The 23,860-nt window shown below is 43.1% G+C and overlaps 1 protein-coding gene across 4 annotated transcripts in view; it reads right to left on the bottom strand.

The window, feature by feature from the left end:
• ccser1 (coiled-coil serine-rich protein 1) overlaps positions 1-23,860 on the bottom strand; it is a 138,278-nt gene that overhangs the window by 71,398 nt on the left and 43,020 nt on the right. For all 4 annotated transcript variants that reach the window (XM_004547248.5, XM_024804494.2, XM_004547250.3 and 1 more), the window contains exons 7-8: positions 22,871-23,045; positions 7,476-7,553 (exon numbers count right to left, since the gene is read on the bottom strand). In XM_004547248.5, the coding sequence (XP_004547305.1) occupies positions 7,476-7,553; positions 22,871-23,045 (253 nt within the window). The remainder of the gene's footprint in view (positions 1-7,475; positions 7,554-22,870; positions 23,046-23,860) is intronic.

Here is a 23,860-nt window from a genome sequence, read left to right as displayed (position 1 = left end):
TCTGTCAAGCTAATCAAGTTCGCAGATGACACCACCGTCATTGGGCTCATCTCTGACGGGGACGAGTCTGCCTACAGGAGGGAGGTTGAACGTCTGGTGTCTTGGTGCAGCCACAACAACCTGGTGCTGAATGCCCAGAAGACAGTGGAGATTATTGTGGACTTCAGGAAGCACACAGCCCCACTCCCCCCCATCATCCTGACTGACACCCCCATCACCTCTGTGGACTCATTCCGCTTCCTGGGTACCACCATCACCCAGGACCTGAAGTGGGAGCACACCATCACCTCCGTCATCAAGAAAGCCCAGCAGAGGATGTACTTCCTGAGGCAGCTGAAGAAATTCAACCTGCCAACACGGACGATGATGCAATTCTACACTGCAATCATCGAGTCCATCCTCACCTCCTCCATCACCGTGTGGTACGCTGGAGCCACTATCAGGGACAAACAGAGACTGCAGCGTGTTGTGCGCTCTGCTGAGAAGGTGATTGGCTGCAGACTCCCATCTCTGCAGGACCTGTACACCTCCAGGACTCTGCGGCGTGCAGCTCGGATCTCAGCTGACCCTTCTCACCCTGGACACAGTCTGTTTGACCTGCTCCCCTCAGGCAGGAGGCTCCGGTCCATTCGCACCAGAACCTCTCGCCATAAGAACAGTTTCTTCCCCTCTGCTGTCGGACACATGAACAATAACCGTATGACTGTCCCCGCCACTAACACATGACCCTACGCTGTGTCACTGCATCATTTCATGTCTGGCACTGATCACCACCTGCACTCATGTATATATCTTTCTACGTAGCACTCATAATTCTTATTCTCATGTATATATCTCATGTATATCTCATGCAAATATCTTTCTTTCTACATAGCACTTTAATTCTTATTGTCTGCACTGAAGCACCGCAGCAATTTCCTAATGTTGTAAACCTCAACATCTGGCAATAAACCCATTCTGATTCTGATTCTGATTCTGATTCTGATCACATTTTGAGAGTCTGATATGGTCACAGCTGAAAAATTACAAAATTAAGTACACTGAATGCCAGCTTAAGACTCCATGATTTATGTCCACATATCGAATGCTTTCTGTTGGTAAATCATTTGCATAAAAACTGTGTACTTAGCTACGCTGTGTGGAAGCCCCCCCAGAAAAAAGCGACAAAGACATGCAGCACAATGTGGACTCCTCAACACAAATGAACGGTCTATAAAAGTGATATGGCACAGTGTACCAAGACCAAATATAATTCAGGCATCTCACATATGGCTTCTTGGAGAGTCCAGTACAGTTTGTCCAACCTCACTTTTCATTTCGTCACCAAAAAAAAAAAAAAAAAAAATGATATCACAAAGACAAATGTGCAAACTGATCCAGCATAAAGTTGCTTGCCTCACGTATTTAATATTCACCCTGTATCTGAATCCATCTTCATTTCTATCTGCTGGCTGTCTCTGTTTATCTACTTTATGTCTGCCTTGGTAACTATATTAATAGCTTATTTATGCACATTGAAAAGGGCAAGAGAAAAAGCTTATATCAACAGCCCTACAGATTAGATGAAAAATATGTAGATTTGATTTTGTTGTGAACTTTTCCATTTAACCTCCTAACACCCGAACTCCTCCACGGCATGCATTTTTAATTTCCCTTTTATATTTGGGCACATTGGGACCTGATGAATGTAAAAACAAAGAATTACCAGATTTTTTTTTTTTGGCCTAATTTTTGTTTCTGAGAAAAATGAGAGCCACATATGAGGATATTCATTTAAAATTTTGATAGAACAGTAGCAGCATAATGTCCTCATGAGTGGACAGTTCCTTGTAGAGCAAAATTGAGTATTTTGGTCTAAATAACCCCAAATGTGATATCCACATATGTGGAGGCCAGGTCCTAGGAGGTTAAGTTTAAAACAGAGAAGAGGTGATTCAAAATGTGTGATCTGCATCACATTATCAAGTCTTATCAAGAAAGGATAACAGGTTACTCTGACCTCGGTCAGCTGTCTTTTCAAATTAAATTAACTGTCAATAGCAGGTCACCATAATGTCAGTAGCTTTTAAAATAGATTTAAGTGGCTCTGGACACGCCCATACACAATGGATATATCTGTAAAGTAAAGTCAAATTTTATTTATATAGCACCTTTCAAGACAAGGATCACAAAGTGCTTCACAACAAATAGCAACATAAAAAAAGTTAACTAAATCCAAGTCTGAAAAAAGACAAGAAATGTGCTTAGTAGACATCTAAAACAGGAGTCTCCAACCTTTTTTGCGCCATGGACCGGTTTATGTCCGACAATATTTTCACGGACCGGCCTTTAAGGTGTTGTGGATGAATACATCAAAATAAAACCAGTACCAGTACCAAAAAAGACCCAGGGAATCAGAGTTATAAAAAAAAAAAAAATTTTAATAGATAAAAACACTAAAAAACCCTAAAAACACTGAAACCCATAAATTTCACACGCGAGCCTCAACTCTCGCAGCCCGGCACCAAACGACTCATGGACCAGTACCGGTACATGGTTCAGGGGTTGTAAATATACTCACTACACCGGATCGACTGCTTGTTCATGCTGTCTTTAACAAGCCAAACACGTGGTAGAAACTTAATGCACTTAGGCTTTGGGACATGATCAAGACAACCTCCTGATATTCAAACCAAGCTGAACGAATCAGAATAGAGAAGAAAGGTGATTTAACTTTGAATTTTGCATGGACTCGTCTAAGTAATTCAGAAACGGCTGTTCCACTGAGAATTTTCCCACACGATCATCTCTAGGGTTTACAGAGAATAGCCCAAAAAAGACCATCCAGCAAGAAGCTTTTCTCTGGGGTAAAAAGCCATTTTGATGCCATACGGCAGGAAGACTGGCCAAACTGCTTCACACTAATAGGAAGGCGACTAAACTAACGACTTGTTAAAACCAAGGTATGAAAAGCATCTCTAAATGCACATCATGTTGAGTCTTGTAGCAGATGGGCTACAGCAGTAGAAGACTACACCATGTGTCCCTCCTGTCAGCTAAGAATAGAAAACTGAGGCTTTAATTTACACGGACTCACAAAAACTGCCCACAGAGGATTTGAAATATGTTGCCTGGTCTGATGAGTCTCAAGTTCTATTTCAACTTTCAGATGGTAGGCTCAGAATTTGGCAGAAAACAACATGGAAAAGGATGGATCCATCTTGCCTGTATCAACGGTTCAGGCTTGTGGTGGTGTAATGGTGTAGGGGATACTGTCTTGGCACACTTTAGGCCTCTTAGTACCAAGCAAGGACTGTTTAAATGTCCCAGTCTACCTGAGAACTGTTGCTGATCATATCCTCCCCTTTACAATCACACTGTTCCCCAGTATCGATGGCTTATTCCAGCCCGATAGCTAAGCATGTCTCAAAGCTCAGATCATCTCAAACTGGTGTCTTGAACATGACTGTGATGTCAGTCCAACAGAGTACCAGAAGGGGAGATTCACATCATGGATGAAGCAACTGTTTGATGCTATTGTGTCAATATGCACCAGAATCTCTGTGCAATGTTTCGAGCACCTTGTTGAATCAGTGCCACAAATCATTAAGTCAGTTTTGAGGACAAAAGGGGGTCCAACGCTGTACTAGCAAGGTTTGGCTAATAAAGCATCCAGTGAGTTCATATCTGTGTAAAGTAAGAACTCCACATCCATTAAAGCTGAAAGAAAACATTTGGCTTGTAGGGAAATTTTCAAATCATTAAAATGTTTTCCTGTGCAGTCCAAAAGTTGAGTGCTGTGGTGATAGAAATAATATAATATATACAGTATCTGTACTTCCGAGGTTTAAAGCTGTCTCTAAAATATCACTTCTCGATCTCTGACCCTATTAGCAAATCACAAATAATGAGCCATGGTTTCCTCCTATCAGCAGGTGTCGTGGAATCAGAAACACAGCTGTCTAGTTCTAAGGTAGCCCAGGGGCAGGGTGGCAAACTTTTCAGGCTTTATCATAGCACACAGTAGAATGGTCTAATTTGTATTTTTTTTCTGACAGCACCCCGCACTGAGCTAAAACGTAATGAATAATTTGAGATGTAAAAAGGCGAGTTACAATTTCACTAATAACGGTTTTGATTTTAACCCGAGAACTCATATCACAGGACCACTGATGCAGAGGAGCAAAATTTGAAGAAGAAAAAAAAGTGGAATTTGATGCCTGAGCCTCACAACAATTACTAAACGCGAAGTTTCTCACGTAGTGTAACAGAGATAAAAGGTTATCTGGAAAGAGAGATTCAAAAACGAGACAAAGGATGAAACGGGGAGATGAGAGTGGCAGTCTGTTCTGTGCTGCGGCTTAAAGAAATGACATTTTGTGCATCTCGATATAGCTGCGTGTTGTCTGTGTCAGAAAGGTGTGTATAACGCACATAGCCGCATATCTCCGTGCTTTCCTCAAAGCATGCATCCTTTTAACCCTCTCGCAGTGATTAGGGCATCACTGTGGGGAAAAGTCGGTAATTATAAATTCACAGTCATCAGAATTATGCATTATTAATTTCTAATTACGCTGCCTCTGACATGATGATAAGTGTTCCACTATAAAAAGAAGTTCACCGTGCTGCTGAAGCAAAGGTGAGTGTACACAAAACAACATTTCATCAGGTGCAAAACTTGCTGCCCTTGACATTTTTTTCTTTAATGAACACACTGGTGGAGTACACCTCTAGCGGCAACTCTAGCGTGATTTCTTTTTTCTGCTACTTTCTTCTAAGATACAGTAGAATACTTTAACTGGGACAAAATCTGGTAAAAATCATGTCATATGCATTGGGTCTAAATTAAACTAGGTCGCACTGTGACACTGCAGCCTCTCAGGTGGATACCGTAGATTATTTTTACACATGCCGAGTCGTTTTCTAGAGTGCCAGGGCAAATTCTCTTCTTCTCAGCCCTCCCTCTTGTTCTTCTTCCATCTTCACGCAGTATTTCTCAAACACCGGCTTCTTCTCTATCTCTCATTCATCGCTTGGTCTCGCCTCCACCTCTTGCACTCTGGTGTTTATTTCCTCCCCTTTTCCTTATCAAGTTAATGTCATCAAACCGAATGCTTTGCTCTTGAATGGCTACACTTCAGCTATAGCTCCCACACTTTTCCCAGCAGCTTTTCTCCCTCATCTCTTTTCTTCAGTCTGTCCCAAAGTAAGAAATACAATGTCCTTTTCTCAACATTGAAACTTTTTCCTCATATGAAGCTTCTACTCAGGCGATATACCCTCTCTGTATTTATGTTGTTTTCAATTCATCTAGCTCTGTGAAAAGCTCAGCCTTTACCACCTACCTCTCTCCTATATATACACTTCTCTCAATCATCTACCTCTGTCCCATCTTTAAGTTAAACTCATTTCCTGCAATTCTTGCTGCTTTCTCCCTGATTTGTTTTTATCTCTATCGATCGTGACCCTTTCCTCCTTTAAGAAAACTCTCCTCATCTGATGACAAGCACAGAAGATCTGCTGAATGAGTGTTTCATCTCTCTCTTTGGCTCTCTCCCAATCTATACACACATGCTCGTGGCCACTTCATTAAGTACACCTGTTCAACTGCTCATAAACGCACTTATCTAATCAGCCGATCACCTGCCAGCAACTTAGTGCATTTAGGGATGTAGAGATGCTGGACTTCAAACCCAGCATCACAATGGGGAAGAAAGGTGATTTAAGGGGCTTTGAATGTGCTATAGTTGTTGGTCTATTACCGATCCAATGGGATCTTCCCACACAACCATCTCTTGGTTTTGCAGAGAATGGTCCAAAAAAGTGTAAATATCCATTCCTCTTGATGAAAAACTGGGATTAACTGGAAATGTTCTGTTTTTAACTGAGGCACGATACACACTTCCAAAGTCGAGATAAAATCAAACGTAGACATTCTAACACAAATCTACAGTACTCTGATTGATCTGTACATAGTAGCACTCCAACCTTTTTCCACAGACGGGAAATTACAGCTTTTAGGATTGAAAGCCTAAGCCAGGTGGTTAAAGTACATGTCACATAATCCAAATGTCCACGGTTCAATTCAATCCAGTGACATTTGTGACATTCTTCTCTGCCTCCTCAACATCCACTGTCACATCAGATAAAATTACCCCCAAAAAGAAATTTCAGGTTTCCCCTGTCCAGTCAAATAATCTTTTGATTATAGTCAATTGCCTGTCTCCAAGTCTGTTTTGGATAGTTTACTGAAACCATTTCCTACTCTTTTCTACCCCATTTGATCCCTTCTTTTCAATGGGTCCATGTTCCCTGTCTGTCCATCTGTACTTTTCAGCCAGAGCTGCTGTCAGCATGCAGTGTCCCATCCTACATTTTTAATTTTTCCTTATCGTCCAGCTGCCACTGATACAGCATGTAGGTCAATAAAGAGGGCATACACTCACACAAACATCCACTCTTTGTGAAACACTAACACGCTGTGACAACTATACAAACACAAAGTCTATATACAGCCCTAAGATTAAGTGGTGCACACATACAGGTGCCCTTAGTGACAACCAAACGCAGTATTTGTTGGCAGTGTGTCAGTATTTTGTGGGTAAGTATCACTAGACTGTATTTTAAAAGACCTTTACCAGTGTGTACATTCATGTATGTAAAGGGAACTTCATTATGTTGCAGTTAAAAAAAAACACACACATCAAAGATGAGAACCACAGAGCTGATGGCTCTACTACGCCTCCCTCCTCCAACAGGCTAACAAGACCTCTGATGTGACCCAACTAAATCCAGGGGGAAAGCTCGACAAAAGACCTCCCATGGCAAACTTAAATCCCGCTCACACACAAGCATGCACTTGAGCAATGATGCACATGCTCCCTACAGAGATTAATAAATCTCATCCAGATCGCACGGCTGAGAAGGACAAGGTTGACAGAGGGCATCTGGAGCCTGTCAAGACAATCAAAACACGTTGCCCCTCTCCCATTCTATATCTGCAACTCTCCTGCTTTTAATCATCCTTTTTCCAACTCTTTCTCTCTCTCTCCTTCACTCTGCCTTCCTTGCTGCTCTGCTCTCTTTCTTCCTATTTGATCTTTTCGTGATTCATTAGAAGCTGATGTGAAAAAAAAGTGTTAATTGTTCTGATATGGGTAAAACTGAACGAGACACATGGATCAAAGGAAGATTCAGTTTTATATTTTTGATCACACCGAGCCTGCTGTGTTCTTTTAATTAAACTAGCTGGCTAATTGAAGTGAAGGGTTGGCTATGGAAAAAGAATAACAAGTGAGCACTACAACTTTACTGTGCATGTATTAAGTGAAAGCATAAGCTCTGTTTTTGTAAGATATAAAGCTGGGAGGACATTTTTATTAATATTTTTCATTGCCTCACACTTTTAATGCATCTGTAAATTTGATGCTTGTAATACAGCCGTTCTCACTGAACAAATAGCTAAATTTAGTATAAAACAGACTGCTCCGTGTTACCTTAAACGGAAGAGATTTTTCACTGCAAGGGCTGATGGGTAGAGACTGAAGGCTGCTGGCAGGACTTGTCTCTGTGCTCTGCAAAAAGACAAAAACACGGCTATAACCAGAACATCACGATGAGGTCTGCGTGCTGTACTGTGCTGAAGATAAACCAGTCAGATGCTTAAAATGACAACATTACAACATTAAGGAATTTTGTTTTTACTCTTCTTTTTCTGCTAAATATATTCACAGTTAGGCAGTATTACAAAAGCCTCGCTAAACATTCAGTGTGAAAACAGACGAAGGTATAAAAAAAACATTAGTTCTGAAGACAGGTGCTCATTTTCATCCTTGACTTTCCTTTTTTTTTTTTTTTTTTTACAGAAAATCTGATTCATCTATATTTGAATGACATCAAAAATGTAAATGTAGGTAACATGTCTGTATCAGAACAATTTCATGTTGCCAGCTGCATTATTTTCACCTGATTTCTTACAAAAGCTCTTTTTTTCTGATGACAGTTGTGATTTGACGCTTTTTGGCACTGCTTCTCAGCACAGTTATCTAGTGGGCAGAGAGCAGAGGCAGCCAGAAGGGGATCCAAAATGCACACGCGTACACACAAACACACAGCCTGTTTTCATGTGACAAAAGGAGCATGTGCAATCACGTACAATCTGCACACAGGTGCACAGAAACACCGTCCCTTAAGAAGAGCATATGCGGGTATATAGATCACTGCTGAGGGCTCCTGATGGGTCATATGGGAAAGCAGAGAGGAAAATCGTGTCTCAAGCTAGGACTGCTGCTATTGGTGTACTTTTGCATGGTAGGGACATGACAGTACACAGATGGAAGATATGACAAGATACATGATATAACAAGAGAAGGAAAGAGGAAAGGTAAAAATAAGTATCATCCAAAAAAATAAAACATTATCTCCACTTGAATATTCAGTGAAGTCTATTCCTTGCCATATTTTGCCCTTTAGGAGATTTATATGCCAACTAACCCCACTGTTGTTAGGCGAAATGACCAGATACAGTAAGAAGTCTATAAAATTTGGATTTTTAGGCTGAAGTTTAATCATATGTGCATAGTGTTAGCCTACTTTCAGCTTTTAAATAACCTAATTTGACAGATGGTTTCTTTCACAAACATTCTGAGATGATGTTGTCAAGGGCAAATACTTAAAAAAAAAAAAAAAACATACTTGGCAGGTGATTTGGTGAGTGTCTCCCTATCATGACATTTTAGATCACATTACTGAATCATATGAGGAAGTAAGAGAGCATCAAAGAGGAAACACAACATCCTGCTCTCTAAAGATCTTTGAAAGATAGAAAGCACTTGGCTTGCATTCTTTGCTCTTCTCTTAATTAAGGTAATCTCCACTTTTGACAACACACATGCTATAGAAGCGGTTACACTAATCTCCTAAACAATCACACTTAAAAAGCCAAGTTGGTCTGCCTGCAGATGCACAGCACAGCTACTACAAAACATGACATGCCCACTTCACTGTTACAAGGTTAGGTTGGGATTGCGGTTAAATTCATTTAATGATAATCTTAGAGTAAGGTTAGATTAAAGTTATCGTTACTTGTAGTCTGCAAGTCTCTCGGCACAGCTGCCAATGTTTCCTCCTAAGATGCTGACTTGGTCTGATCAACTCAGGATCAGACACTTAGCTTGAAGCCTGACAAGATCAATTTCCTTGCGATTGTGATCTTGCGAAACTCACAAGATTCCAGCTGTCTCATTGGTTTTGAAGGAGGTTCTGAGAAACACTTGAGCCCAAATCTTTGCACAGCATAAACTTGATGCTTTATTGGTTTGGCTGACCTTTTAAAGAAGCATGCCTCCCTATCAGAGTTATAGGTGTGCTGTGGCGTCAGGCCCTCAATGTGTCATTGGTGATCAATGCCTTTTCCTATGTAGACAGACAGGCGTGTACTCAGTGACACCCCCCTAAACACACATACACACTCTCACTCTGTCTCCTTCTAACACATACCCATCCTCTTTAAGGTCACCCCTGTCCCACAGGCCTTAACACACAACTGTCCCCACAATTAGACGTGGCTCAGTAAAAAGGCTCTTAGATTTAGGAATTGGCTGCCGGGGAGCCATGGATTTAATGACTGGCACTACACTGAAACTAAATGTCTACAGATGATGAATGGCCTAAGAAAGGAAAGCAGGTTTTGTAGTTTGATGCGCACCTTTAATCACATCCACACATGAGTTAAATCAAGAAATGAAAACCTTCAAATAACTCACGGGGCATTCATACCACCTCGCTCTCTGACAGACATTCGTCTTTTTTATAGAAATTGCTTTAAAATACTCTCATGCGATTAAGCGAGGACATTGAATTACTCCGCTTTGCTGTGTTCCACACCTATCTGTACAATCCAACACAAATTTATTTGTAGAAGTTCATCAGAACTTTTGGAAATGCTGATGATTCTGAATGACACTGTTCTTTCCAAAAACTGTTTTAACAGATTTGGATGGCACAATCGGAACTGCAAGAAACACCATTTTCAATGTCATTCTGTTTTCTAACAACGTGGTGGAGGAAGCAGTCTGAGTGTAAGCCGTAACAAAAAGTCAGTCACGGTCTTCCTAGAATCCATCGCTGACACTGACAAATGGAGATCACCATAGGAAACATTTCTGGACACAGACAGTGGCATTTTACAAATGTTCATCCATGCAGCCGACAGAAAACACTGTTAAAAAAAATATATATCTGAAAGGAGTGTTCATGGTTCAAATTGTTTGTGTCTGCATAATGATAAGCATCTTTTATTTGTATAGGACAATCCTTTGTTATTATTTTTGACATCAAATCTTACTGCTTGTGCTAGTATTTTGATTTTTATTAGTATCGTTTGTATCATTTCAATTTGAAATCGGAAGCTATATAAATTGTTTTTCCTCAATTTTTTGAATTTTTGGTGCCATAAGAAATTTTTATCCAACCCCACTGGAAAATACGTTCCTCTTAACTAACTGATGAAAAGAAAATTCTTTTAAAACAGTTGTTAATCCTGTTCTACAGATATTATAGTCTATATGTTTATAAAGAATGGGAAACTGCATCAATTTACATCAAATAAGCTCACAACAGCTGTGTGCAGCCCAGTCGTGTCTTGATAACTTTTACAAGCTCCTGAATTCAAAGGTGTAGATCGCTCACAGATAGGCTGTCGCAAAAATCAAGGCTGGATTCTGGATTAAAAGGTCAATGTTAGGTGTCAATGTAAACTTTCAATTATGCAAATCTATTTTTTCTGAGACGTGATGCTCTCACATTCAAATCTTTTAATGTACTTTCAATGTTGGGCTTTTTGATAAGCTCTCCAAAGATCTTACTGTTTGGGAGTTGATATCTAAATATGTCGGTCTCTGGGGCTTTGAGAGTCTGCTCTGTTAATCTCACCCTCCATCTTCCATGAATTGTTGCGATGTATCAACTAGGTTCTTCAGTAAGGTTTCTGCAGTGGACCACTGAGGCCTACTGATGAGCCTTCTTTTTTGGGGGGAAAAATTATTCTTGCAAAAACCCGCGCATGGCAGGGAAGAAGATATGCAATAGTGTCTCCAGTCTCCTGGGAACCCAAGTGAAATCTGTTTGATGTCTCTAGAGCCTTGGGAGCTGAACCACAGGGAATTCTGTGTTTTGTTTCCACCTGCCATAACTTTGACATAAGGTTAAGACGTGGCGAGTTCTCTTTCCTTCAAATCATTAAAGTTTAGTTCATAAGTCTATAAGTTTAGTTCTGCAGAGAATTTCAACTCAAGTAATCTCTGAAAGCACCTAAATCGAGTGGTTTTGCATGTTTTTGGGGCACTTGAAAAAACAATGGAAATTAGACAGAAGTCAAAAACACAGTAATCTGAATTATATGGTCAACGTTAAGTAACTGTAAAGATTTTCCAGAATTTCAGGCTATGGTTTTGGGGACTTGAGGTTTTCGGTTTGAAATACATTATAAGTGAATTTCCATAACTTTCCATTTATTTGCAATTCAAAGAAGACACTGTAGAGATGTAAACCCATGATAGTATCACTCTAACATGAGTGCGGAACAACACATCTGAGCTTCAGTACCTCAAAGCAGCTGAAAATAATGACCAAAGTCCTTTTCAACAATCACAAACCTATGGATAGTTGAAAAATAAAAATTATAATTTTCAACCCAGACTGATGAAATGCTCAAAATTTGGGACTAATTTTTTAACATAAGTGAAGTAAGTGAATTTTGATTAGCTATATTTCAATTCATTGGTGACTTAAGCTCAATTTAGGGTTCTTATTGAGCCTCAAAAGTCCCCTAAATTGATTAACTAGTGTGTTACTTCAGAGGGGAGAATTCACAGGTCTGCACTGAAAGCTTGCAAGTCAATAAGCATAATTAGGTGAAAGACAAAATCTTTGGGTATGTTATGGCCCTGTCCATAATCTGTTTTGGTGGCTGTTGTTGTCTGTTCCTTTAAGTCTTTGCAGGTCCCGGAGTGGATGAGCTGACGGCTGCTGATTGGTCCCCTGGCCATGTGATCTTCTTCAAATCCCTCACCAGCTGTTGTCCCGGGGCAGCCACTGACAGCAGCAGCAGACCTGACCCTGGCCTCCAAAACTTGAGACTTTTGTGCTTGTGATTTGTGCGGCTTCTCTGAGTTTTGTATATAGTGTGTATATTAGCTTTCATTGTACATAGCACATTGTAAATAGCACTGCAACAGAAGGGGTGAGCTGCCGTATTGTTTTTCCTTGCACTGTTTTCTCCTGTTTATTTCAGTTAGGGAGTTAGGTGTAGCGCTTGTCTTTTGTTTGATGTTTGATTTCACATAGGGTTTTAGATAGCACCTCCTCCTGACTTAGCTTGTTTTGTTTGTTATTTTGGCCTTTGTTCACCCTGGAGCTTCATTTTTGCAGTGTAGATAATAAAACACGATTCACTAAGGAATTGGTTTCCCTCTGTGTATGGTTTTGGGGACCAGGGCGGGGCAGTCTTTTCAAACTTATGTTGCGTTCCTGTACCCCTAGACTGGGGCGTAACATAAAGTGGGGGCTCGTCCTTTTTTTTTTCTTTTGCCATTCTTTTTGCTCATTGTATTTTGTGGGTTGTCTGCGGTTTTTGGTTGGCAGTTTTCTTGTAGTGTTGGGGGTGGTCTAGTCACAATGACTTTTGATGTGGATGATTTTGCACTACAACCCACCGTGGATAAGTTGGATCGATGCACAAAGGCGGATTTGTTGTTGGTGGCAGATTTGTTTAATGTTAGTGTGCCTTTACATGCTAAAAAGGCAGAAATTAAGCAGTGCCTGACAGCTCAGCTGGTGGATAAGGGGGTATTTGCGAAGTCGAAACCTCGGCCGGTTGAGGCGGCTGGAGGTTTGGTGGTGGATGCGGGAGCAGAAGCTGCTGCAACCATCCCACAAGCTGCCAGTGGACGGGTGTCGCCAGGGGCGGAGGCTCCTGCTGCCATTCAGATCCCAAACGTTAGCCCAGCCGGACAATCAACAGGATTGGTTACGGAGGATCTTGGGCTCGCCCTTCGCCTGAAAGAGGTGGAGCTTGCGACTAAGTCCAAAGAAGTTGAGCTTATGCATCTCCGCATAAGGGCTATGGAGCTGGATCCTTCCCGACAGCGCAATGTTACCTCTACCCCAGTGAGTAAAATTGTGAATAAATCTTCTGATTCGTTCTCCTCTGACCAATTTGATGCAAGCAGGCAAATTGCTTTAGTGCCACCTTTCAGAGAAAGTGAAGTTGACTCTTACTTTAATGCCTTTGAACGCATCGCAACCACTTTGAAATGGCCCAAGGATGTGTGGAGTTTGTTGCTGCAGTGTAAATTGGTGGGGAAAGCACAGGAAGTGTGTGCGAGCTTGTCTATTGATGACAGCCTGGATTATGAAATTGTGAAATCCACTATTTTAAGGGCTTATGAGCTAGTTCCAGAGGCATATCGCCAGAGGTTTCGGTCGTGTGAAAAATCTGCCAACCAAACACATGTAGAGTTTGCCAGGGAGAAGACTCTCTTGTTTGATAAGTGGTTAGCCGCAAGTAAAGTGAAGGACTTTGCTCAGCTAAGAGAATTGGTCCTGCTGGAGGAATTCAAAACGTGTCTTCCAGAAAATGTTGTTGTATATATCAATGAGCAAAAGGTGGATTCGTTGTCTAAAGCTGCTGTTCTCGCAGATGAGTTTGTGTTGACCCATCGTGTTACGTTTTCAGCTGTGCGCCATGAATGTGCCCCGTTGTCTAAACCTGCGAGGAGTTTGAGGGTTTCTCCCAAGCGTCAACCGCGCCCTGATCAGGTCCCCATGACTGTCCGAGAATGCTTTTATTGCCATGATACTGGCCATCTCATTGCCAATTGTCCGTCGCTCCGTCGCAAAGAGCAATCTCACACATGGAAAAAGCCAAAAAGCATTGGTTTTGTTCAGTCAGTTTCTACTCCTAATCCCGTCAGTGATGAACCAGGAAATGACAGTCTTGACAGCAGTTACCGACCTTTTATTTCACAAGGGTTCGCCTCACTGACTGGAATAGAGGAGGATCGCGTGCCAATTGTAATTTTGCGCGACACTGGGGCTGCCCAGTCTCTCATTTTGGAAAGCGCGTTGCCTTTTTCATGTAACTCGTTTTGTGGTGCTGATGCTCTCGTGTGGGGAGTGAAAATGAGTGTGTTACGAGCTCCGCTGCACAGAGTCTTCCTACAGTCGCCTCTCGTTTCGGGCCCGGTAACAGTTGGGGTGCGCTTGCTTGCCCGTGCAGGGGGTTACTATGATTCTGGGGAATGATCTAGCCAATGGGAAAGTTTTCCCGATCCCTGAAGTAATTGAAAACCCCGTCGATGATTTTGATTTTGTTTCTGAGCCTGCTGCTGACAGTCTGTCCTCTGTGTTTCCTGCCTGTGTTGTCACACGCGCCCACAAGCGTAAATATGGTGATGTTGACTTGTCTGACTCTTTTCTATGTTCTGAAGCTGTTCCTGAGAAAGCTGAACTGCCTGTGGAAAAAGCTGAAAAATGTGTGTCTGATAAAATGCTACCCGCTACACCTGACCTGTCTTTTGAGGTAAACAAAACAGATTTCATTCATGCGCAACAGAATGACCCGACTTTGGCCAAATGTTTACTCGCCGCGAATTCAAGCGATCAGAATCCCCGTGTCTACAACATTGAAAATGATGTGTTAATGCGCAAATGGCATCCTCCCTCATCTAGTGATCTTGGCTGGAATGTATTTCAACAAGTGGTTGTACCGCAAAAATTCCGACCCCAAGTGCTCAGCCTCGCACATGACAGTTTCTCTGGACATTTAGGAATTAGGAAAACTTACCATCGTATTCTGCGTCACTTTTTCTGGCCAGGTTTGAAGTCTGATGTGATCAAGTATTGCCGTTTTTTCCACGTTTGCCAGGTCAGTGGAAAACCCAACCAGGTTATTCCTCCCGCTCCATTGCATCCAATCCCGGCTTTAGGGGAACCGTTTGAGCACATAATCATCGATTGTGTAGGTCCGCTTCCAAAAACAAAGTCAGGACATCAGTACCTCTTGACTTTAATGTGCGCCGCCACACGCTTCCCCGAGGCTATTCCGTTACGCACTATCAAAGTCAAAGCCATTGTCAGAGCACTAGTAAACTTTTTCTCCACTTTCGGTTTGCCGAAATCAGTTCAAACGGACCAAGGGTCTAACTTCATGTCCAAGATATTCGCTCAAGTCTTAAAATCGCTATCCATCAAGCATCAAAAGTCCAGTGCGTACCACCCCGAATCACAGGGTGCTCTTGAGCGTTTCCACCAGACTTTGAAAACCATGATGAGGAAGTTCTGTCTCGAGTCAGGAAGAGAGTGGGACGAAGGTCTGCCACTTCTCCTTCTAGCGGTGAGGGAGAGTGTGCAGGAGTCCACGGGTTTCAGTCCCGCAGAGCTGGTGTTTGGACACACAGTGCGTGGTCCCCTACGGCTGCTTAAAGAGAGATATCTGTCCAACACAGCTACCCCCGAGCAGAACGTATTAGACTACGTAAGTTGTTTTAGGGAGCGTCTGCATAAAGCATGCGAAATTGCACGCGAGGCTCTTTCCGCGTCTCAGGAAAAAATGAAAAGGAATTTTGATAAAAAGTCCGTGCAGAGAAAATTTGAAGTGGGTGACAAAGTGTTGACTCTCCTATCCGTTCCTGGATCCTCTCTCCAGGCAAAGTTCTGTGGGCCCTATACTGTCCAAGAGAAACTGAGTGACACAGATTATGTTATAGGTACCCCAGACCGTAGGAGAAAGCGTCGTGTGTGTCATGTTAATCTGATGAAGCCTTATTTTGTTCGTGATGCAGGTGTAAACTCCTCCTCATCCCCCGCTGCGCTGTCTGCCGTGTCGGTAGTTGTGCCAGCATCCCCGTCTCAGTATAGCCCAGAAAGTGATGGCTTAGCTTTCGTTTGTGCTGAGGGTTGCTCCCGACTCAGAAACTCTGAAATATTGGATAATTTGAAATCTCACCTAAGACATTTAGATGAGGCTGCCCAGACCGATGTGTGTTCTCTGATCAATAATTGCCCATCTCTGTTCGCTGACACTCCATCTCGCACTACTGTCCTCGAACATGACATAGATGTAGGTGACCACCCTCCGATCAAACAACACGCTTATCGTGTGAACCCTACCAAACGTGCACTTTTTCAGCAAGAAGTTTCCTACCTGCTGGAAAATGGTCTTGCTGTCCCTAGTTCGAGTGCCTGGAGTTCCCCATGCCTTCTTGTGCCGAAGGAAGACAAAACTCCACGTTTTTGTAGTGATTTTCGCAAGGTGAACAGTGTGACCAAACCCGACTCCTACCCTCTTCCCCGCATGGAAGATTGTGTGGATAGGGTTGGCTCCGCAAAGTTTGTCACCAAACTGGATTTATTAAAGGGTTATTGGCAAGTTCCCCTCACTCCGCGTGCATCTGAAATTTCTGCTTTTGTCACTCCTGATCACTTCCTCCAATACACCGTCATGCCTTTTGGCCTTCGAAATGCCCCTGCCACATTCCAACGCCTTATGCACATTGTCTTAGGTGGTGTCACAAACTGTGAAGTGTACTTAGACGACATTGTAGCCTATTCAGAGACTTGGTCAGATCACCTTGGAACACTCACGGAGATTTTTGAAAGATTAAAAGAGGCATCCCTTACCCTAAATCTTGCCAAATGTGACTTTGGTAAGGCCACTGTGACTTATCTAGGGAAGCAGGTGGGTCAGGGACAGGTGCGCCCCCTGCTGGCTAAAATCCAGGCTGTCCTAGATTTCCCTGTGCCTCGCACTAGACGTGAGCTTCGCCGGTTCCTTGGTATGGCCGGCTATTATCGTGGCTTCTGTAAGAATTTTGCAGATGTAGTTGCACCTCTCACCAGTCTCACAAGTGTATCAAAACCATTCGTATGGTCCCCCACCTGCCAGAATGCTTTTGAATCTGCCAAAGCTCTCCTCTGCAGCACACCAGTACTTGCCGCTCCTGTTTTCACACATCCGTTTAAACTTGAGGTGGATGCCAGCGCCAACGGTGCAGGTGCGGTACTGTTGCAGGAGGATAGGCAGGGTGTTGATCACCCAATTGGTTACTTTTCGAAAAAATTCAACTCCCACCAACAGAAATACAGCACCATTGAAAAAGAAGCTCTCTCCCTATTGCTTGCTCTACAGCATTTCGAGGTCTATGTCGGTTCCAGTTCAGCACCTGTCATTGTTTACACAGACCACAACCCCCTCGTGTTTTTGACCCGAATGCGAAATTCTAACCAAAGGCTCATGAGATGGTCCCTCTTAGTACAGGATTTCAATCTGGAGATCCATCACAAGAAAGGGACAGAGAATGTACTGGCAGATGCGCTGTCACGTGGTTTTCGGAACCCCTAAGCGCCAAACATCTTTAGGGGAGATGTTTGGTCTTGGGAAGGGGGGTGTTATGGCCCTGTCCATAATCTGTTTTGGTGGCTGTTGTTGTCTGTTCCTTTAAGTCTTTGCAGGTCCCGGAGTGGATGAGCTGACGGCTGCTGATTGGTCCCCTGGCCATGTGATCTTCTTCAAATCCCTCACCAGCAGTTGTCCCGGGGCAGCCACTGACAGCAGCAGCAGACCTGACCCTGGCCTCCAAAACTTGAGACTTTTGTGCTTGTGATTTGTGCGGCTTCTCTGAGTTTTGTATATAGTGTGTATATTAGCTTTCATTGTACATAGCACATTGTAAATAGCACTGCAACAGAAGGGGTGAGCTGCCGTATTGTTTTTCCTTGCACTGTTTTCTCCTGTTTATTTCAGTTAGGGAGTTAGGTGTAGCGCTTGTCTTTTGTTTGATGTTTGATTTCACATAGGGTTTTAGATAGCACCTCCTCCTGACTTAGCTTGTTTTGTTTGTTATTTTGGCCTTTGTTCACCCTGGAGCTTCATTTTTGCAGTGTAGATAATAAAACACGATTCACTAAGGAATTGGTTTCCCTCTGTGTATGGTTTTAGGGACCAGGGCGGGGCAGTCTTTTCAAACTTATGTTGCGTTCCTGTACCCCTAGACTGGGGCGTAACAGTAGCCTGTGGACAATCACCACCATAAAGTGTCTTTTGATTTCATAACCTCTGATAGGGTGACACAGCAACGGGGAGGTCTTCTCAATCACCAGATGTAGGTTAGATTAGACATTAGATAAAAGAATCTCTATGTGACCTTGATGCACGTAATGCATGTAATACAGTATGTAATAATGATTTGATTTGAAGTTGAATTTCCAATAAATAAAGTAAAAAGTGAACAAATTACAGTCCGTGCACCTTTGCACACACAGAGGACTGACAGCAGGAATTCTAATCCCAAAGTTTCACATGCCAGGTTCCACATACTGCAGAGTTATGACCCTGTCTACTTGGCTGAGCTTCGGCCCAGTGATAGGACGTTTGAAGTGGACAAAAGTGTTTGACAGTGAAAAGTGTTGGCACCTGCTATTGATTGGCAAAAGCTTGCAAAAGCAGACACAAGTGTACAACGGCAAAGGTGAACGCAAGAGGCTATAAGTTAAGTTAAACAAAGCCAAAGACCGGGGCTCAATACCAGAAGGTCAAGCAAATGAAATGCAAAGAAAACAGACATGTTGAGTCACCCTCCCCTTGTTGCAGAATGGTTTATGTCTGCTTTTGGAAGGTAACAAAATTTGCAAGTTAATGACACAACAGAGCAAGACTTCAGACACAAAACCCCGAGGCTTTCATTATTATATCTGGAGACTTTAACCATGCCACACTGGATTCTACTCTGGCTGCTTTTCACCAGTTTGTGAATTGTCCCACAAGGAGCAACAGGACAATTGACCTACTGTATGCTAATGTGAGAGATGCATACAGAGCCACCCCCCTCCCCCCACTAGGGAAGTCAGACCACAACCTGGTTTACCTACAGCCACAATACACACCCCTCGTCCAAAGGCAGCCTGTCACAACGCGCTCCATCCGGAGATGGACCCCAGAAAAGGAGGATGCTCTGAGAGACTGCTATGACACCACAGACTGGGATGTGCTCCTGAGCCCACATGGTGAGGACATAGAGGGGGCGACACACTGTCTTACAGACTACCTCAACTTTTGTGTGGACACAGTCGCCCCTGCTAAGACGGTACGGTGTTATCCTAATAACAAACCGTGGGTAACACAGGAAGTCAAAGCTGTCCTCAACATGAAGAAGAAGGCTTTCAGGAGCAAAGTGAAGGAGGAGATGAAAGCAGCACAGCGGGAGGTGAAACGCTGCCTGAGGGAAGCAAAGGACACCTACAGGAGGAAGGTGGAGCAGAAGTTGGAGAGGAACAATATGAGGGAGGTCTGGAATGGTGTGAAAACCATCACAGGCCACAACACCAAGAAAAGCACAGTGGGGGGACTGTGGAGAAGGCAAACGAACTCAACAACTTCTTCAACAGGTTTGACCAGCCCACAACCCCCCCACCCTCACCCTCACCTTCACTACAGAGTCCTCTCCCCACTCTCCTGCCTCCCTCGCTTCCCCCCCTTCCTGACACCATGACACCCCCCTCCTCCAATCCCTCTCTCAGCAGCAAGACATCTCCCCCCCTCCCCTCCTCCCAAACATCTCCCAGTGTCACAGTGGATCAGGTCAGGAGGCAACTGAGGAAGCTTCGCCCCAGAAAGGCAGCAGGCCCAGACAAGGTGTGTCCTAGGATGCTTAAGGCGTGTGCTGCTGAACTTGGGGAGCCGCTACAACGAGTCTTCAACCTCAGTCTGCGACTGGGGAGAGTGCCCGCCCTATGGAAGACATCCTGCATCGTCCCGGTCCCCAAAAAGAACCGGCCCAATGAGCTGAATGACTTCCGACCGGTGGCACTGACGTCACATCTTATGAAGACTCTAGAGCGGCTCTTCCTCAACCTCCTCCGACCACAGGTACAACATGCCCAGGACCCACTACAGTTTGCATACAAGGTGGGTGTCGGAGTGGAGGATGCCATCCTGTACCTCCTACACAGAGCCCACTCACACCTGGATGGGGGAAAAGGCACGGTCAGGATCCTGTTTCTTGACTTTTCCAGTGCCTTTAATACCATCCGGCCCTGTATGCTTCAGGAAAAACTGAACAGGATGGAGGTGGACCCCTGCCTGGTGGCTTGGATCTCCGACTACCTCACCGACAGACCACAGTACGTCAGGCTGAAGGACATCACGTCTGACACAGTGGTCAGCAGCACAGGAGCACCACAGGGAACTGTGCTGTCCCCTCTTCTCTTCACCCTGTACACCTCTGACTTCTGCTACAACTCTGAATTATGCCATATTCAGAAGTTTGCAGATGACACGGCCATCATGGGGTGTATCTGGGATGATCAAGAAGAGGAGTACAGAAGTCTGGTGAGGAACTTTGTCGCATGGAGTCACACAAACCACCTGCAACTCAACACCTCAAAGACTAAGGAACTGGTTGTGGACTTCGGGAGGTCCAGAGAAGGTCCACTGCCGGTTCAGATAGAGGGGGAGGAGGTGGAGGTGGTCAACAAGTACAAGTACCTCGGGCTGTGGGTGGACAATAAACTGGACTGGTCATGCAACACAGAGCACCTGTATAAAAAAGCCCAAAGCCGACTGTACTTCCTCAGGAGGCTGAGGTCTTTTAACATCTGCAGGAAGCTCCTGAGGATGTTTTACCAGTCAGTGGTTGCTGGAGTACTTTTCTATGCTGTGGTGTGCTGGGGGAGCAGCACAGCAAAGAGGGACTCATCCAGGCTGGAGAAACTGATCAGGAGGGCTAGCTCTGTGGTCGGCATGAAGCTGGACACTCTGGTGACAGTGGCAGAGAAAAGGACATTAAAGAAACTGCTGGACATTATGAACAATGCTGGGCATCCTCTGCACACGGCCATAAACAATCAGAAGAGTCTGTTCAGTGACAGGTTGCTTCTCCCCAAGACAAGAACTAACAGACTTAAAAACTCCTTTGTCCCACACGCCATCAGACTGTTTAACTCCTCTCTGGAGGGGAGAGGGAGGGGAAACAGGAGGACAAAGGAGGGGGGAACAACTAAGCTGTAGTGCCTCTGCACCTCACTGTACAATACCTTGTGCAATACTTTTTGTAAATAGTCAACAGTGCAATAGACTCAATACTTGAAATGTGCAATTCACTTGTATTTTTATTTTTTATTCCTATTTATTCTATTTATCCCCTTTGTATATTTTATTTATATTTGTCTCTGTATTTATATATGTGTGTGTGTGTGTGTGTGTGTATATATATATATATAACAGTTCTGTAACTGTAACTTCGGTCGTTGCTGTGCTTTTTTTGGAAGTCGAATTTCCCAGAGGAACCCACCCGAGGGATTAATAAAGTTCTATCTTATCTTATCTTATCTTATCTTATCTAAGCAAAGAGGGCAAAGAAACGCCTCTTTCATATTCATGTTCTGCTGCTGTGTACCCTCTCTCTCTGTTGCACTCCTTTAGTTTTTTTCCATCACCACTTTAGTTTACCTCTCTCTCTACAAATTATTATTTCATTTACATGTCTCATGTCTCTCTCACAGAGGTCCTGGGAGAAAAACAGAGATATAAGCAGGAAAGAAATCAGGAGAAAGCTATATATATGCCTCTGTGGACTGTAATTCACAGCAGGCTTTGATCTTAGTTTAGAGATACTAATGGTGTGGTTTTAGGGAAGGTCTGGTCACCCTTTTATCTTTTTGTGTATTTGTATTTTGAGTACGGGTCTGTATAATACTTCCATATATGGTTGGGGTCAGTCACCCATGTAGATTTAAAAAAAAAAAACCAAAGCGTCAGACAATCAAAGCTAATGGATGTTCTTTCTAAGCTTATGCTATTGCTAACATCCCTTATTGGTATGTTGGCATGTATTATACACTGCCAAAGGGTATTAGTGAAAATATTAGCACTTTCACTCTAAAACAAAACATTCACCGTATATATTAAACACCATCAACATCCCCTTCCAAATGACTCCTACTGACACTGTGCTCGCAAAACTTCAGAAAACAATCATTTAGGCATCTGTCATTTTCAAGCAAAGTGTTATGATCTTTCTGGATCCTGATTTGGACTAAAATGTAAAACAAAAATTTGCATCTGCATCTTGTAATTACCCGAGACCCCTCAAAAACGTGTGGAGTCTGGCATCTAAAGAGGATATGTAAGTGCAGAGGATGGCAGATAATGTGGCTTCCTGGTTTATATTGTTAGACCTTGTAAAGGTATTCCAACGTGTCAGTGCTTTACTAAGTGACTGTTTCAGCTAATCATGTCCAGAATGGTTTGGATGTAATTTAAGTTGGTTCCAAACATTCACACTGAGACAGACACATAGCCTGGGGTGAAACGTTAGCTTTAACCAGGCTAAAACATTTAAAGAGGAGATTTATAGCCTGAAACAGGAGGGATAATATGTGTGTGTTTGTGTACATGTAAAGCATAAACTGGCAGATACTTAAAGTCTCCCAGTTTCCCCCTCTAAACGTAGAATCTGATTAAATTAACAAAACAAAGTGATTAAATGGACCTTTTAGAGACAGGAAAGCAACCACTTTGACCAGATTTCATGGAACTGAAATAGAGCCTGATTAAAATAGGGGGTGAAAAATTCGTAAGAGCAGCGTGGTGCACAGTGGTTCCAGATGAAATTGCTTTTTATTGTTTGCTAGACCCTTATCCTCACTGGTTTAAAACAATTTGATGCGTTTCAAACTTGATAAGGGCTGTCGGTGTGGTCTACCTTATGTGCTCTGTAGAAGCCAAATATGCCAGACTCACTAAATGTAAAGCTAATCTTCCTTCATTTGTTTGTATGTCCTTGTCGAGAAGAGCTTGTGTGCTGCTGACTGTTAGCCATGTGCATTATCTCACCTCCTGCAGTGTCCGTCTCAGCCTTAGAAGCAGGGTTTTGACAGCAGTGCACTCCTGCTGCATGAGTCTTAGTGGAAGGGTTTCCAGTCCCAGAGGTAAAGGGTCATCTTCCTTCCCCGTGCCCAACCCGGCGCTCCACTCAGCAGGCAGCAGGCTGGTTGGACGGCAGGGTTCCCTAGAGGAGAGGAGGGATGAACAAAAAGAGAATAGTAAATTTTTTTGTCTATGAGTCAGCATAAAAACTTGATCATAAACACGTCTTCCCCACTGTTCTCCACTTGTGGAATCTCATCATTGCCTTCGCTGGTTAGCGATTATATAGCTGACCCATTACACAGTAAAGTGAAGATGCCAGCTGCTTCTCAATACCCCAGTAATTCCTTGAAATCTGTGTGATACCATGTGTAACAAACTAAAGTGCACAAACATAGTCCGAACAATAACTTGGCAGAATGCAAAACAATAATTTGTAGCAATTAGATGCAACGTAGTAAACTACTCCTTCTACACAACCTTGCTGCATAGCATAAAGCTGTTATTCACAGTATTTTAGTCTGATTGAAACCCAATGTGAACATTTTGAATCTTTGATCTTTATTATTTCAGAGTCATTGAATAAAAAAAATAGTCCATTGCTGCAAAAAATAGTTGGCTTTAAAAAACACAGAATGAAAAGAAAATGAGAAAGACAGAAAAAAACAAGAGAAGGAAAATTAAACCAAAAAAAAAGTGACAGTCAGAACCGACTGTCACAATACACAGCAGCTACCCCACAGGATCCACCGAGGACTCGATTTTAATGACAAGTCATTTCTACAATAATTCTTTTTAGAGAAGGTTTTAAATCAACAACGTGAGGCGATAACAAACTACCACACAAAACAAAAGGTCCACCTTATCATCCTGTATAATGAAGTCAGGGGGACACTTCACTACCAAGAGATTTGTGGACGTCCACAAGAAAGTTTGAATGTTACGTGCAGCAGAGCT

This window comes from Maylandia zebra, linkage group LG12 (genome assembly GCF_041146795.1).
Source record: "Maylandia zebra isolate NMK-2024a linkage group LG12, Mzebra_GT3a, whole genome shotgun sequence".
Classification (NCBI taxonomy): domain Eukaryota; kingdom Metazoa; phylum Chordata; class Actinopteri; order Cichliformes; family Cichlidae; genus Maylandia; species Maylandia zebra.
This window is presented reverse-complemented; position numbering and strand designations above follow the sequence as displayed.